This window comes from Podarcis pityusensis (assembly GCF_964106645.2).
Source record: "Podarcis pityusensis genome assembly, chromosome: 3".
In the NCBI taxonomy this organism is placed as follows: domain Eukaryota; kingdom Metazoa; phylum Chordata; class Lepidosauria; order Squamata; family Lacertidae; genus Podarcis; species Podarcis pityusensis.
In genome coordinates this window covers 123601822-123616315 of record NC_138026.1, presented here as the reverse complement: position 1 = coordinate 123616315, position 14494 = coordinate 123601822, and the positions used below count along the sequence as shown (strand labels likewise).

Sequence of the window (14494 nt, the reverse complement as noted above, 5' to 3'; positions counted from 1 at the left end):
GGTCCTGCTTGGGGGGCTTCTTCCCTTTCTGGAGCGCCTAGTGAGGAGACTGGAATAGTTGGGCCTGATCCAGACAACGCGTAAGCTGTAATGACACAGTGGGCAATGGACGCTGTGATAAGAATAGGGTGCCCGTACATAAGGGCACCCTGGAAATGCACGGATCGAAGGGCGCACTGTGCTCCCCCCCCCCCCCCCCGCGCAGGAGGGAGCCGGCCAGGCGTTGCAAAACCGGCGCCCCGCCGTAGCCCGGCCGGCGGTTCTTCTCTCTGCGCTCCTCCCAGCGGTCATTCCTCCTCTGGTCGCTGCTACGGATGCACGACCTGTCTGCAAGGGATTCCCACATGGCGGGGTTGGTGTGGGCAGCCCTCACGACACGCTCGCAGACATCTTTGCAATGCAGAGTTGGTCGGCCGCCAGGCCTGGTGCTGGAAAGCAGCTCCCCGTAGAGCCCGTCCCCGGGGATCCTGCCATCTTCCCTTCCGTGGACACGAGCAAGCCAGGCGGCGCTGAGGCAGGAGGGCGAAGATGCCGGGAATGGGGCTTCTCAGAGATGCTCTTTCCCCTTTGCAAACCTGACACTGGGGGCAAAGACCGCCGCCCCTGCCCAGCGCAGCAGCCCGGCTTGGAAAGGAGGCAGCGGCGGGGCGGCCTCGGGGGGGCCCAGCGCGTGGCCTCCGCTGGGGATGCATTGCCCCGCCCACCGCTGCAGCTGGTGCCCGGAGCCGGCGATGCGGCGGCGGAGAAGGTGAGCGGCGGGGTCCCCCTCCACTTGGGGAAGCCCAGCCCTCTGGCCCGCGCCCCGGGTGGGGGGGGGTTGCGAGGGGGGAGGGAGCCGCCCACCGCCCAGCCTCGCGGGCGGCGCAGCCTGGTTGTTGTTCCTGCCGCGCGTCTCTAGCCGGGAGGTCCCTAAGCTGGAGACGGGCGGCGCCAGGTGCGCAGCGGCGCGCAGAGGACAGGGCGACCCTGCCCGGGTCGGGCGCCTTCGGGGGCTTTTTCCTCCGGCTCCGCTCTGGCCCTCGGGCTCCCGCCTGTTCGCTTGCCTCCAGAGCCTTGGGCAGTGGACTCCAAGCTGGCAGCGGGGCCGCGGGCGTGGGGCTGCCCCACTTTCTTGCCCCCCCCCCCCCGAAGCGGCTGCTGCAGAATCTCCCTTTGCAGAAGCCGCGCCGAGTCTGGCCAGACGGCCGAGGCCTTAGCGGGCTCGAGGCTTTGTCCATTTTATAGATGGGAAATAGAAAGGTCAGACCTCGCCCCCGGAAAAGGGCTTCTTCAGAGATGAGGGCACCCCCCCTCCCCAAGTCTCTGGAGCAGAAGCAAGCGGGGAAGGTCTGGTCGATGCCCCTCAGAAAGGAGCTGGAAAACGATCCAGGACCTCCCCTGCGAGGACAGCTTACAACGTTTAGGGCTCTTTGGGTTGGGGGGGAAATTGGATTTAAATTGCAGGGAGAAGTTCGTGAAATGATGGAGGGTGTGGAGAGGGAGAGAAAGAGAGGATCTCTTGGTCACTTAGGGAAATGTATTAGCCAAATAAATCAGGCCAAATAAAATCAAATGTTCCTTTGCACAGTGTGTACTTGTGGAACTCATTGCCGCAAGAGAATGGTGGTAATGGCAATTCTGGTAACTTTTAAAACAGTTTGACATGCCTGGAGGATGAAGAGGGCAGTTACATGGGACCTTCATTCTAGAGGCAGGAAACTGTTTGCTGGGGTGGGGGGAGAGAGGGGGTGCCAGTCTGCCTTGAGCTGCTCCAACCAGACTGCCCTTTGGCCCTGACAAGCACTTGGCTACTCCAGCCACGTAGCTGACCCTGTGGCCAAAGGACTGAGCCATGGCACCCCCAGGTGTCTCACCTTGCTGTGCCCATCTCTCCACAGACCCATGGACCCCTGGTGCTGCCTGCGCCCCCCCTGGCGATGGGGATGGGGCTGTGCCTGGCTGAGCTTTGCTCTGCTGTGCCTGGCCACACTCTCCTTGCTCTGCCTGCAGTCTGGGCTCGTGCTGCGCTTGGCTCACCATGGGGCAGGAGGACCCCCGACCTCTGCAGATGCTGGTGTCTCCCGGAGCCTCCAGCTGCACTCCAGAAGCAACCGGACTCTTCAGCGGCCCCTGGGTGCTGGGCCTGCCAACCTTGCCTCTGCCCAGCAGGCTCCGTTGTGGCACTTCTTCCTCTCTGGCCTGTGGAGATTCTGGCATCGCCTTGCAGAGGGGCTGGGGAGGTCCTGGCAGGGCTCCAGGATGACTGTCCAGCTGCAGCCCCTGCCCTGGGCTGCCTGGCAGAAGAAGCTCTCTTCAGGGCTGCTGGGCCCCCGCCTTCAGCAAGTCTTCCAGAACTACCAAGCCATGAATAAGTACCGGGTGCCCCCGGGGGCCGCGCAGCGCCGAGGGAACCCCCATGCCGCTGGGACAGAGCTCTTGTGCCAGCTCCAGAGCCGCGTGGCAGTGACCACGCTCCTGGGGGACGAGGGGCCCTTTGCAGACCCAGAGTGGAGGGGGCTGCTGCCCCACAGGAGCCTGAGGCAGGAGCTGGGCCCCCTGGGGAAGTGTGCCGTCGTCAGCTCTGCTGGCTCCATGTTGGGCTCCGGACTGGGCAAGGAGATTGGTGAGTGCTGGTTGGGGGGGGGAGCATCCCGGCGGGTGGCTCTGGCACAGCCTCCAGGGGGTGAGGGGATGCCTTGCCCTTCAGGAGAGGGCGCCATGCGTCCTGGCACTCGGGAGCATGAAGCAACCTGCCTCTCCTGTTTATGGGAGTCACCCAGCTATAGTTGGGTTTCAGAGCAAAAGAAGAGTGTGCAGGATCAGGTCAGTGGCCCATCTAGGCCTGCATCCTGTTCACAGTGGCCAACCAGGTGCCTGTTATGGGAAGCTCACAAACAGGGTCTGAGAACAGGATCCCTGAGTCTCTCCTCCTGAGTCCTGCTGGGTTCAGAGCATGGCTGCCTCCAACTGTGGAGGCAAAGCAGAGCCCTTGTGGCTACTAGCCATTGATAGGAGTTGTTCCCTTCATATCCCACCTCGTATACCTGGCTCTCTCCTCTCCATTTCAAGTAGTTTAGCAGCAGAGTGGCAGTGGCAGCAGGAGGTTCTCAGCTCCCCTTGGGCCTTGCAGGGGAGTCCTGGTTGTGCCTTTTGTGTAAAATTCCATCTGAGTTCTCACAGAAGGAGCTCATTTCACATCCTAGAAATGTTAGCAGAGCATTTCTGTTGGCAAAGTCTCAGGAGGAAACTCCTAACAATACTTTACAGTTACATAATGATAAAATAATAATAATACTGAAATAATGGGTAATTATCTGGTCTTCATGGGAGTCTGCTTGAAATGGGCCATCTTGTTCCCCTGATGATGCAGCTGCCCTGGGACACGTCTTGAGCAGCCCCCCCCCCCAGCATGGCTAGCTCCCCTCTCCCCAGGAAGGGAGCTGCAGGTCTAAGAAGGGCCCTGGTTGGGTAGGGGTCTGCCTGCTCTCCCTCCCCCTGGCCCTCATTTTCCTCCTCCTCTTCCTCCTCCTCTTAGACTCCCATGATGCTGTTCTTCGTTTCAACGGAGCCCCAACTACTGGCTATGAGCAGGACGTGGGCACCAAAACTACCATCCGCCTTGTGAATTCCCAGGTGGGCAATGAAAAGGGGGGGACTGGGAGAGGACAGCAGGGTGTGGATATGGGTTTGGGCCAGATAAAGGGAAAAGCCAATTGGGGGCAGCCTAGTGGGGCTGCAGTGTGTGGGGTTATGAGCTTTGGACTGCTCTGTAGCCACAATCCCTGCCCTCCAGCTCTAGGGTGTGCTGAAGCTCACTGGCATCAAGAGGCTTGAGGCACCTTCAAAACTAGCAAATGTTATTAATTATGAGATGAACTTTTGTGAACTCAGGCCTGTGTCTTCAGGTGAGAGTTGAATGGCCGTGAGATGCAGAAATCACAGCCAGTGATCATCAGAGCTTCCATAAAAAGGCACACCTTCAGCCGCTTACCAGCAGATTGGTGAATAATGCGCTCATCTCGGCAGTGAACACCTGCCCTGGGTCAGGGAACTGTTCGCAAGGAACAGTTGTTGACAGCACAGGATGCTGGTGGCACTGGTGAACACAGTAGGATCAAGAGCTGTTGTCTCAATGTTACCCAAGAGTGATGGCGCTGCAGTTACTGCCTTCGCCAGCTCCAGTGTGAGTTTGTGCTCTGGCTGAGGGGCACCTGTGCACTGCCAGGGCTTTGGACGTGGCATCAAGGGGCCTTGCCCACAGAAGTCACCCCCATGCTGCTCCTCTGCAGGTGGAAGGTGGGTGGGAGGGTGGGTGCGTGTGAGCACACACTCGGGTGCAATATGAGCAGCAGTACGTGCCAAGCAGCTCAGAGCAAAAGGCATAATTTCTCTCAGGGGAGCAACAAGAGGATAGAAGAGGGAAGGATGGCCTCTCTGAAAGTGCAGAGAAAGGTGGGGCTGCCCTCTGCCTGCCAGCCTGCCCTTCCCCTCTAGGCTTCAGTGATCCCTGGGCAGGTATTTGTGGGCTCTGGGCAAGAAAGCTGCACGTAAGGGCCAGCAACCCTGGGGACCTCTCCCTGCCCTCCCCTCTCCGCCTCTTCTTGCATCTGAACAACTTTCTGGGATCCTGGAGTCAGGCCCGTTCTGACCCGATCCGCCCCCCTCTATCCCACAGCTGATGGCTTCTCCTGAGCAGCATTTTCTGGATGACCAACTCTATGCGCAGGGAGCCTTGGTTGCATGGGACCCAGCCCCTTTCCCAGGGGACCTGCAGGAGGTGAGACCCTCTCTCTGCCTTGTGCTTGGGGCAGGACAAGATCCGTGGGTGCCAGGGGAGGGCAGGGGCATCCTCTGTGAATTACACTCCCAGGACTTGATGGGCTACTCTGGCACCTCCTGCCGGCTGTCAGGGCAGGGGAACTCCCTGCAATTTCCCTCTGGCTTGAAGGATGAATGCCATAGCTAGGAGGAAATCAAGAGCCAGAGACCTTTGCACCAAAGATGGTGGGGTGGGGTGAAGTGAAGCTCTGCTCCACACTCCCCTTTCTCCCTCTCCCGGCAGTGGTTCGAGGCCCCCGACTACCCCATCTTCAGACCCTTCCGAGCAATGCGCTCCCAGAGGCCCCAGCAGCTCTTCCACCTGCTGCACCCGCGGGTGCAGTGGCAGCTCTGGGGGCTGGTGCAGGAAGGGGCGCCTGAGGCAGTACAGCGGAACCCACCCTCCTCAGGGCTGCTTGGTAAGGAAGGCACTCCCCTCCCTCGTGTCTCCCAAGGGTGCTCCCTTTTGAGTGGCCAAGAGGCACCCTTCATCTTCCTCCCTTTTTACTCAGAGCTCCTCTGAGCCCTGCTTTCCTTCCTCTCACTGGTTGGGGGCGGGGGCGGCTGATGTTACTCCAGGGCATGAGGTGCAAGGCACTTTCCACATTTTCAGGGGGACTCATCAAGCACCAACTTTCCAGCCCTGGTGAAATAAGTTTCCTCCTGGCCCCCTCCTCTGCCGCCCTGCAGGTCCTTCTTTGCAGCGGCCCCACCTCCATCTCTCCCTCTTCCAGGGACGGTGCTGATGCTGTCGCTCTGTGACCTGGTCCATGTCTACGAGTTCCTGCCCTCGCAGCGCCAGTCTTCACGGTGCCACTACTACCAGGACTTTGTGGATGAGGCCTGCACGCTGGGTGCCTACCACCCGCTGCTCTTCGAGAAGGACCTGGTTCGCCGCATGAACCAAGGCTCGCCGGCTGACTTGGCCCGGCTGGGGCGGGTGACACTGCCTGGCTTCCGGGCCCTGAATTGCACCCTAGAGGAGCAGCAGCCTGGCCAGGGAGGCATGCCATGAGGGGAACGGGACACCCCTGCTGCTTAGCGGCCTGCAGCCCCTGGGGGGGAGATGGGGGGGGAGAGGAGGAGACAGGAACTGGGGTCTGAAGGGCGCAGCCAGACCAAGCCATGGCCCAGGTGGGGGTGCTCCCCACAGGCATCTCATGGGCCCCCACAGTGGGTGGAGGGCACAAAGGTCCCCCTTGCAGGGCGTAGACGGAGGTGGATCTTCCTTGAAAAATATGAAACTGAAGCTGAATCCCAGAGGAGCCCCAGAAGCGACTTTGGTTCACATTGCTTTAAAAAATGGGGTCCAGTCAACCCCCTTTGAGTCCCATGACTCAAACTGATTAATTCTGGGTGGTCTTTCTTTCGACAATCCCAAAGTTGAAGAGTCAGGTGCTGCAAGTTGGCCATTCTGCTGTAGAGCACTCCATCTTGTCTCCAGAAAATGATATAGCTTGGAAACTCTCAGGATGTGAATATGTTGCTTGAAAAACCAGGAAAAAAGAATCATAGAATCTTAGAATTGGAAGGGACCACGAGGGTCATCTAGTCCAACCCCCTGCAAGACTGGAATAAAGAGTATTTTATAAAACGTGCTTCATGTAGTATGTATTCTCATAGGTGTCTATGATGGAATATTATATTAACTGTGGTCTTTTCTAGGTTTTATTTCATCGTTCAATGATGCTTCATGCATGTACTGTATAGAACATTTCTCTCCTTTTCACCCTCCTGCACAGACATATAAAAGCATAAATGCATAGAATTGGAAGGAACCTGAGGGTCATCTAGTTCAACCTCCTCCAAGAAAGCAATCTTTCACCCAATGTGGGGCTCAATAATTATAAGGCATCCAACATTTTTATTCACCCCAGTGACTTGGACAGGTGAGAAAATCCAGGACAGCCGTTTTAATCCATATCAGAGATTTTTTTAAAAACAAAAAACAAAACTGTTGTGATCTGTTATGGAATGACCCTCTTGAAGGTGGTCACAGGGGTGACCCAGAACTCATTGCTGATTGTCAAGCCCCCCCCCCCCATAACAGTTCAAGTTTCGGGTCCCATAATTGTAGGTGTGTCACTGTCCTGCAGAATGGTTGCAGGTATGCAACAGACAAGCTTGGTAGAAGCTTCTGGAAGCAAGGTTTTTGCAAGGCATCCAGCCCCAAGCCTGAGACCAAAAAACCAAACTGCCCCCCAGGAGGAAAAAGACACCAAATTCACATGGAGCATAAGTGAGCAGGAAGCCACCTCACATTCTCCCTCTGTCAATACCCTTCTGACTGTTGCCTGAGAAGCTGAAATCCTTCTTCGTATAGACTTCTGTGCTGTTTCGTGGCACTTTTTTGCTGATCCATGGCTACCAGCCACAATGGCTGCGTTCTGCTTCCACAGCTGCAGGTGGGATTCCTCTGAATACGGCGCAAGCAGGACCTGAGTGCAGCAGCAACTCTCCACACTTGCAATCTGCAGCAACCTCTGAGACCGGAGATAATGCGGAGCCATCATGGCTGGTAGCTCCTGGTCGCCTCGTCCTTTGCAAAGCCACAGAAGTTGGTGGCCGTCACAACCTCTTGTGCTGTGTGAAGAAATGCCTCTCTTTGTCCACCCTGAATCTTCCAGCATTCAGCCTCACCCAATTACTATGCACTCTAGTATTGTGAACCAGGAAGGAAAACTTGTCTCTGTTGAAGGAGTTGGGTATGTTTGGCCTGGGGAAGAGGAGACTGAGAGGAGATAGGGGAAAGAAAGGTAAAGGTAAAGGTAAAGGACCCCTGGACAGTTAAATCCAGTCAAATTCGACTATGGGGTGCAGCACTCATGTCTGCTTTCAGGCCGAGGGAACCGGCCTTTGTCCATAGACAGCTTTCCGGGTCATGTGGCCAGCAGGACCAAACCGCTTCTGGCGCAATGGGACACCGTGATGGAAACCAGAGCACACAGAAATGCCGTTTACCTTCCCGCCACAGCGGTACCTATTTATCTACTCATGCTGGTATGCTTCCATACTGCTAGGTTGGCAGGAGCTGGGACAGAGCAAGGGGAGTTCACCCCATTGTGCAGATTCTAACTGCCAACCTTACAATTGGCAAGCCCCAGAGGCTCAGTGGTTTAGACACCTGCGCCCCATGGAGAGCCATCTTCCAATATCTCAAGGGCTGTCACATGGAAGATGGAACAAGCTTGTTTTCTCCTGCTTTGAAGGGCAGGACTCAAACCAATGGCTTCAAGTTACAAGAAAGGAGATTTCAACTAAACACCAGGAGGAAGACAATAAGAGCCCTTTGGCAGTGAAACGGTCTCTGCTTCCTGGGAGGTTTTTAAGCAGATGTTGGATGGCCATCTGTCATGGATGCTTTAGTTGACGTTCCTGCATTGTAGAGAATTGGACTAGATGACCCTTGGGGTCCCTTCCAACTCTACAATTCTATGATTCTCTGACATTCTTGCCTGTGCTTCAGCTATTGTTATTCCCCACCCCTGCCACCCTGAAGATTAGTTCAGGGTGTGACCAAGTGTGACTGCTGGCAGCATGTTAACTCCTTACAACCCTGGACATGTATATCGGCTGCCTCCCAAAGTTTCATCACGTCAGGACAGACAACCTAGGGTGGTGCATGCTGTTTATGGGGTGGGGCTAAGCAGATAGGCTTTAAAAAAATAAAAGGGGGCATCTTCATGCACTATTTATTCAAATTTCTAGGGTGTTTACCTGATAGTCTGTCTGCAAAGAGAGCCCACAACTATTTGGGCGGGAGGGAGGCATAGATGTGGCCACAAGTAACTCCCTGGCCAGTTTCTGGCAAGTAGATGTAAGCATTCCAGTCTGGGAGCATCATTTCAGCTGCCAAGAGAGTCGACTGTCCTCTCACAGAGGAGAAACCCTAAACTGAAATTCATATTCCCAGTTGCTGGCTTTGGGACTTCTGTGCGGACACCCTTTTCTCTTTCACAGCAACTGTTGAATTTAATATTGAAACAATCCCTCAGCATTTAAAGGTAACATCCTGTCCCTGGTTCCTGCCCAACTTGTGTCAGCCATATGCGGTTTGAACGACAAACCTCCTGTAGCCCCCACTGCTTGCATGTGGGGCTCTGACTTGTCCCGAGAGCTGGTCTTAGGGCTGCCACAGGCCCTCCAGGAGGCCACTCATGGCTTCCTTTGCGGTTCCATGAGTTCTTGAGTTCTTTGCGGTCTCTGCTCCCTCCCTGCGCACCCCCAGCGCCCAGGCACAGCTAACGGAAAATGATCTGAAAGCGCTCCTCTGAGGCAACCGACTTCCCAGGGATGTGGTTTCTGCCCAGCGGGTGGCGGGGTGTGTGTATGTGCTTCAACCTTGACATTTTGAGAAGCAGGAAGCCAGAGGAGATCTGCTGAAGATGGGCAAGCAGGTGGTGGCTCTTGCTCCCGTGAAGCCGCTTCTCCCCTCTGCAACTGGCTCCTCTGAGATGTGAAGTAAGTTCTGTGGGAAATGGGGTGGGGGGAGGAAGAGCCCCTTTGCCTGTCTAGCAGGGAGGCTGCTGGTGTGAAGCCTTGAAGAAGAGGGAGGCGCCTCCTGGCCACCCGCTGCCCAGGCTCAGCAGGCAGAGGCAGGAGCCTGGCTGCCTCTCAGCTCCCTCGCCCTTCCTCCCCACAGGAGAAGAGGCAGGCGCTGGCCAGCTGGCCCAAGGCAGGATCTGAGAGGATGGGGGGGATGGGGCAGCCACACAAGCACAGTTCCCCCAGGCAGAAGAGAAGCTGGACAATGGCTGCTTCCTCCAGATGGCCTTCAGGAAACCTGAGGCTGCCCTGTCCTTCTCCTCCAGACAAAGGCCAGTGGTTCTCATGGCTGACCCTCTTGGTGTACATGTAGGGCCAGCCCATCATTTTACTAAAAGCAATGCAGAATTTAGAAATTGTTAGAAAGACATCACTGACTTATTTTAATAAAATATGCACGCCACTCAATTGTAGGAAAAAACCTCAAAGCGGTTTACCAAAAATATAACATGATTAAACATCACTAAAAAAACCTACAAACATAATATATATAAAGTTAAAAAGCACAATAAAATAGACTAAAACAAATTAAAACTCCTGCAGACTTCTAAACAGCTGGGTAGCCTTGGGGAGTTCCAAAGTGTCAGTGCTGCTACACTAAACAATCAGGTTCTTACTGACACAGTGCAGGTGTGATGTGGCACATGAAAAAGGGCCATTTCCACCAACTGAACATGCACGGTAAGGCCATCTTGTAGGTAAACTGGTCCCAAGTTGTTTAAAGTCATTATATCCTAAGAGAGAGGCTGGGAACAGGAGTGTTCCAGCCCGACAAAGAGGTACAATTTCTAGGTACCCTCAGGGACTGTGTCCTAGAACAGCTGGAGCCCAGCAGAGGCAGTGGCACCCAGGATCTGGTGTGAAATGTTAAGTGCTGTTGATCCAGTTTGGGCCGGGTGTTCATTAGTATGTGGATGAAACCCAGCTCTAACTCTCTTTTAAATCAGAACCAGTGAAGGCAGTGAATGTCCTGTGTGTCTGAAGTGAAGTTACAGGGAACCAGGCAGAGGGCCTTCTTGGTAGTGGCACCCGCCCTGTGGAATGGCCTCCCATCAGATGTCAAGGAAATAAACAACTATCTGACTTTTAGAAGACATCTGAAGGCAGCCCTGTTGAGGGAAGTTTTTAATGTTAGATGTTTTATTGTGTTTTTAATATTTTGTTGGGAGCCGCTCAGAGTGGCTGGAGAAGCCCAGCCAGATGGGCGGGGTATAAATAATAAACTGTTGTTGCTGCTGCTGCTGTAGGGACCACTGTGCACCAAAGCAATATAGAGCTAAATGAGACTTGGCAAGAGAACCTAGCACAGTCACGTTAGGCTTCGAGAGAGGCGCCCTGACTGGCAAAAAGGAAGCTGAGGGGCAAAGTCCAGAAGGTCAAGCTCCTCAAAGTTCTTGGAAATAAAAGAGGAGGAGGAGGAGAGGCTTGGGAGTTGTAAAAGCTCAGCAGGTCAGGCAAGATAGCACAAGGGCCCAGAGGATGCCTTTGTGGTTAGCAAGCAGAATCAGATAAGCCGTGAGAGGCAAGAAGACATTCTTAAGAAAACCAAAACGCCACCCACATCAAGGGAACCAAAAGGGACACAAAACTTGGGGGGGGGGGGACGCAAGCGGCCAATAAGGGATCCGAAAAATAATAATAATTTAAAAAAAGAATTCTGAGGCTCACAATGGTAAAGCCATAAAGACCAACAGCAACAAATTCTTTAAATGTGTTCGTAGAAGGAGATGGCTCTGGGAAGCAGGTGGACAGGTCCCTTTTGTTTTTCACTTTCATCCTTCCCTCGGGGAAAGGCTTCTTGTGAACACCACCCTCCACAAATCCTATCAGCCACTTCCTGCACCCCACCATCTGTTTAAAAGCAGCTCTGCCATCTTTCAGATTTAATGTGCCAGTATTCCCATTTGTGTTGAAGAGGAACCCATCATTTGCACAGGCTCCTCCCAAAATGCCCCCCAGCACCCAACAAATTGAACCCCCTGCTCCTGACATCACTGTCTCACCCCCACAATCAGACTACACAGCTGTGCCTGGCTGGCCGACCCTGCACATGGATCAGAGAAAGCTACCTTGGCGATTTCTCAACAGCATACCTGGCAACCTGAAGTTTTCCTCCTAGGACTTCACAATTCAATTTCCCCATGTCCTTGGAGCCAACATGCACACCCCCAACACTACAGACCAGGCTAGCTAGATAGCAGATGAGCAATGCCCAGACCATCATTCTCCATGATAGCAGGGGAGCCATCATTCTGAGAGCATGACACAGCTCTCTTGTCTCCAAAGGCCTTATCTACCAAACTTCCTGCCCCTCTCAGTTACTCTAGGTCACAGAATCAATATAAATATTTCCAAGGACAAGGAGACACCAAGTACTGAGTATGATCACTTTACTGATACACAGGGAGCTGGGGGGGGGGGGGACAGAAGGAAGCAGCTGAAAGGAATGAGTCATGGTACTTTAGCTGAGATTCCTATTCCTATGAGGGAGGAGTTGTACTAGAGGACCCTTGGGGTCCCAACTCTACTGTTTCTCCAGCTTCAGTTGTCTCTATACTAATACACAGAACATGTGAAATAAACAAAAGGAACTTGAGCTCTTGATATGGGATGGAAAATATGACCTAATAGGCATTATTGAAAACTGGTAGGATGAGACTCATGAATGAAGTGTAGAAGTTGGACTTGGAGCATGGAAGGCAGGTTAAGAGTGTTTGGGTAAATGTTACAGGATAGGAAAACAGCAGTGACATCACTGTGGAAGGATTTTTTTTATTATCACTGTGGGAGTCTGCTATAGACCTCCAAGCCGGACTGAAGACTTGGATGAGGCCTTCCCAGAGCAGATGACTAAATATTCACAAATAAGAGGGAGATCAGCTCCCCTGATATCTGTTGGAACTCAAACTCTGCCAGGAATGTAAGGTACTCAAAAAATTCTTTGATTTTTGGAAGTCGCAGTCACCTTGGGTGGAAGTGACTACATCCTCTTAGAATCATAGAATTAGGAGCCCTTAAAGGCTTCTAATCCAACCCCCCTGCCATGCAGGAATCACTACTAAAGAATCTCTGACAGGTGACCGTCTGACCTTTGTAGAAAAACTTCCAATTAAGGAGAATCCACCAGCAGAAAACAAGTTTGATCCATCTTCCAGGTGATGGCCCTTCAAATATTTGAAGATTGTCATCATGTCACCTCTCGGCCTCCTCTCCTCCAGGTTCAACATCCCCAACTTCCTTAACTGTCTCTCATCAGACTTGGTTTCCAGACCCTTTGCCATCTTGGCTACCCTTTTCTGCCCACCCTCCACCTTGTCCATCTCCTCCTCCATCTGCCAGGGGTTCTTGAACTGAGATTCCTGCATTGCAGGGGGTGGACCAGCTGTCCCTTGGGGTCCCTTCCAACTCTACCATTCTATGATTCTAAATAAACCAGCAACAGACAGCCAATAAAAAGTTGGGGGGGTCGCAACTTGGCAAGACACACAACTCCTTGTCTCCTTTCTCCAGGGAGTGGGTGCTAGAAGGCTGGTGCAGGTCAGCAGCTGCGGCCCTCAGGCTTCCTGCAGCCCTCCAGAGCGAGCCACAGAGCGAGACTGGCAGCGATGAGCCCAAATTGCACCAACTGCACCCGTCCAACCGACCAGGCCTTTGCTGGCATGTACGCCCTTATCTTTGCAGTCGGCCTCCCTCTGAACATTGCAGCGCTGTGCATCTTTGTTTTGGGCCGCGCCGGGCGCTCCATCACCATCACCTACATGAAGAACCTGGTGGCCTGCGACCTGCTGCTTCTGGCCTCGCTGCCGCTGAGGGTGCACTTCTACGGCTGGCGGCCTCAGCTGCCTCAGCTGCTGTGCGAAGTGGTGGGCACGCTACTCCTGGTCAACATGTACTGCAGCATCTTCCTGCTGACCTGCCTCAGCTGGGACCGCTGCCTGGCCGTCTGCTTCCCGCTCAGTCCAAGGGCCCAAGCCGTGCGCCAGCAGGCCAGGTACATCTGCGCAGGGGTGTGGGCCTTGAGCATCGCAGGAACCATCCCCACCTACGCCACACAGAGGAAGCAGGGGCAGCACATGCTCTGCTTCGACGAACGCCCCCACTACATCACGGCCCGCGGGGTCCCCACCGCCATGGCACTCGCCTTCGCCCTGCCGCTGGCCATCATGGTGACCTGCTCCTGCCAGCTCCTGCGTGCCGTGCACCACAGCGGGGCTGTTCAGATGGAGTTGGTCAACGGCACGAAGATTCGTCACATGGTGGTGACCAACGTGGGCATCTTCCTGGGCTGCTTCTTGCCCTACCACATGGCGGTTCTTCTGTACCAGGCACCACAGCTGCAGGGGGAGTGCTTGGACATGGCCTACCAGTGCGCCCTGCTCCTGGCCTGCGCAAACGCTGCCCTGGACCCCCTGGCCTATTACTTTGCCACAGAAACCTTCCAGCACCTGGTGCCATTGGATTACCTGCTCAGAGGCTGGGGCTCCCACAGCAACCCACAGCAAGAACACAGCTCCCACAGCAACAACGCCAGGGGCACGAGGAACCTTGGCCAGACCTTGAGGGCCCAGGGTCTCGTTGGGCTGCCCTTGGGTGAGGAGATGCTACCCTTGGAAGGGGCAGAGGCCACCAGGGCAGAGGGAAACGGCAGCACAAGCATTTGTGAGGTTGCGGCTTGACTGGCACAGTTGTGGGTGTCTGGTCCTGCCCTGCTGCTCAAGGAAGGTAGTACCAGAAGCGTTGAGGCCGCTCATGCCAGGAGGAAAGGCTCCCCCAGGGGGGCTGGGAAGGGTACAGAATCCTCGAGCTGTAGAGCTGGAAGGGCCCTAGGAGACATCTAGTCCAACCCCCTGCAATGCAGGTAGCAATGCGCGTTACCAGTAGCGGAGCTGGTCCCTTCAGTCTCCACAACTGCTTCATGGGGGCCAGAGAAGAGTCGCTGTGCTCCTTAGCCCTGACGCTCCTGTGCGGATCCTGCTTTTTCTAATAAAGAGTTCACCACTTGCTTCGTGTGATTTGCTGCTGGTTCTCTCCTGTCCCACACCAACCTCTGTCTGCCTTCCCAGCAACCGGGCCAGAGTGTGGCGCTGCCTGTCAGCTTCCTCCTCCTCTGTCTGGGCTGTAGATCTCAGCTGGGGGGGGGAGGGGTTGGCTC

General features: G+C 54.7%; 2 protein-coding genes across 2 annotated transcripts; both read left to right on the top strand.

Moving 5' to 3' along the window:
* The first annotated feature begins 252 nt into the window (after nucleotides 1-252).
* Nucleotides 253-6080, top strand: LOC308472999 (beta-galactoside alpha-2,6-sialyltransferase 1-like). The gene is made up of 6 exons (XM_080998255.1): nucleotides 253-748; nucleotides 1878-2602; nucleotides 3515-3612; nucleotides 4655-4756; nucleotides 5042-5216; nucleotides 5532-6080. Exons 1-6 carry the CDS (start codon nucleotides 687-689, stop codon nucleotides 5810-5812), a joined length of 1443 nt encoding a protein of 480 aa, XP_080854381.1. The 5' UTR covers nucleotides 253-686; the 3' UTR covers nucleotides 5813-6080.
* Nucleotides 6081-6290: 210 nt separating this feature from the next.
* Nucleotides 6291-14343, top strand: LOC308473001 (lysophosphatidic acid receptor 6-like). The gene is made up of 2 exons (XM_080998260.1): nucleotides 6291-9258; nucleotides 12853-14343. The coding sequence occupies exon 2, from the start codon at nucleotides 12948-12950 to the stop codon at nucleotides 14016-14018; it is 1071 nt and encodes a 356-aa protein (XP_080854386.1). The 5' UTR covers nucleotides 6291-9258; nucleotides 12853-12947; the 3' UTR covers nucleotides 14019-14343.
* The last annotated feature ends 151 nt before the right edge of the window (nucleotides 14344-14494 follow it).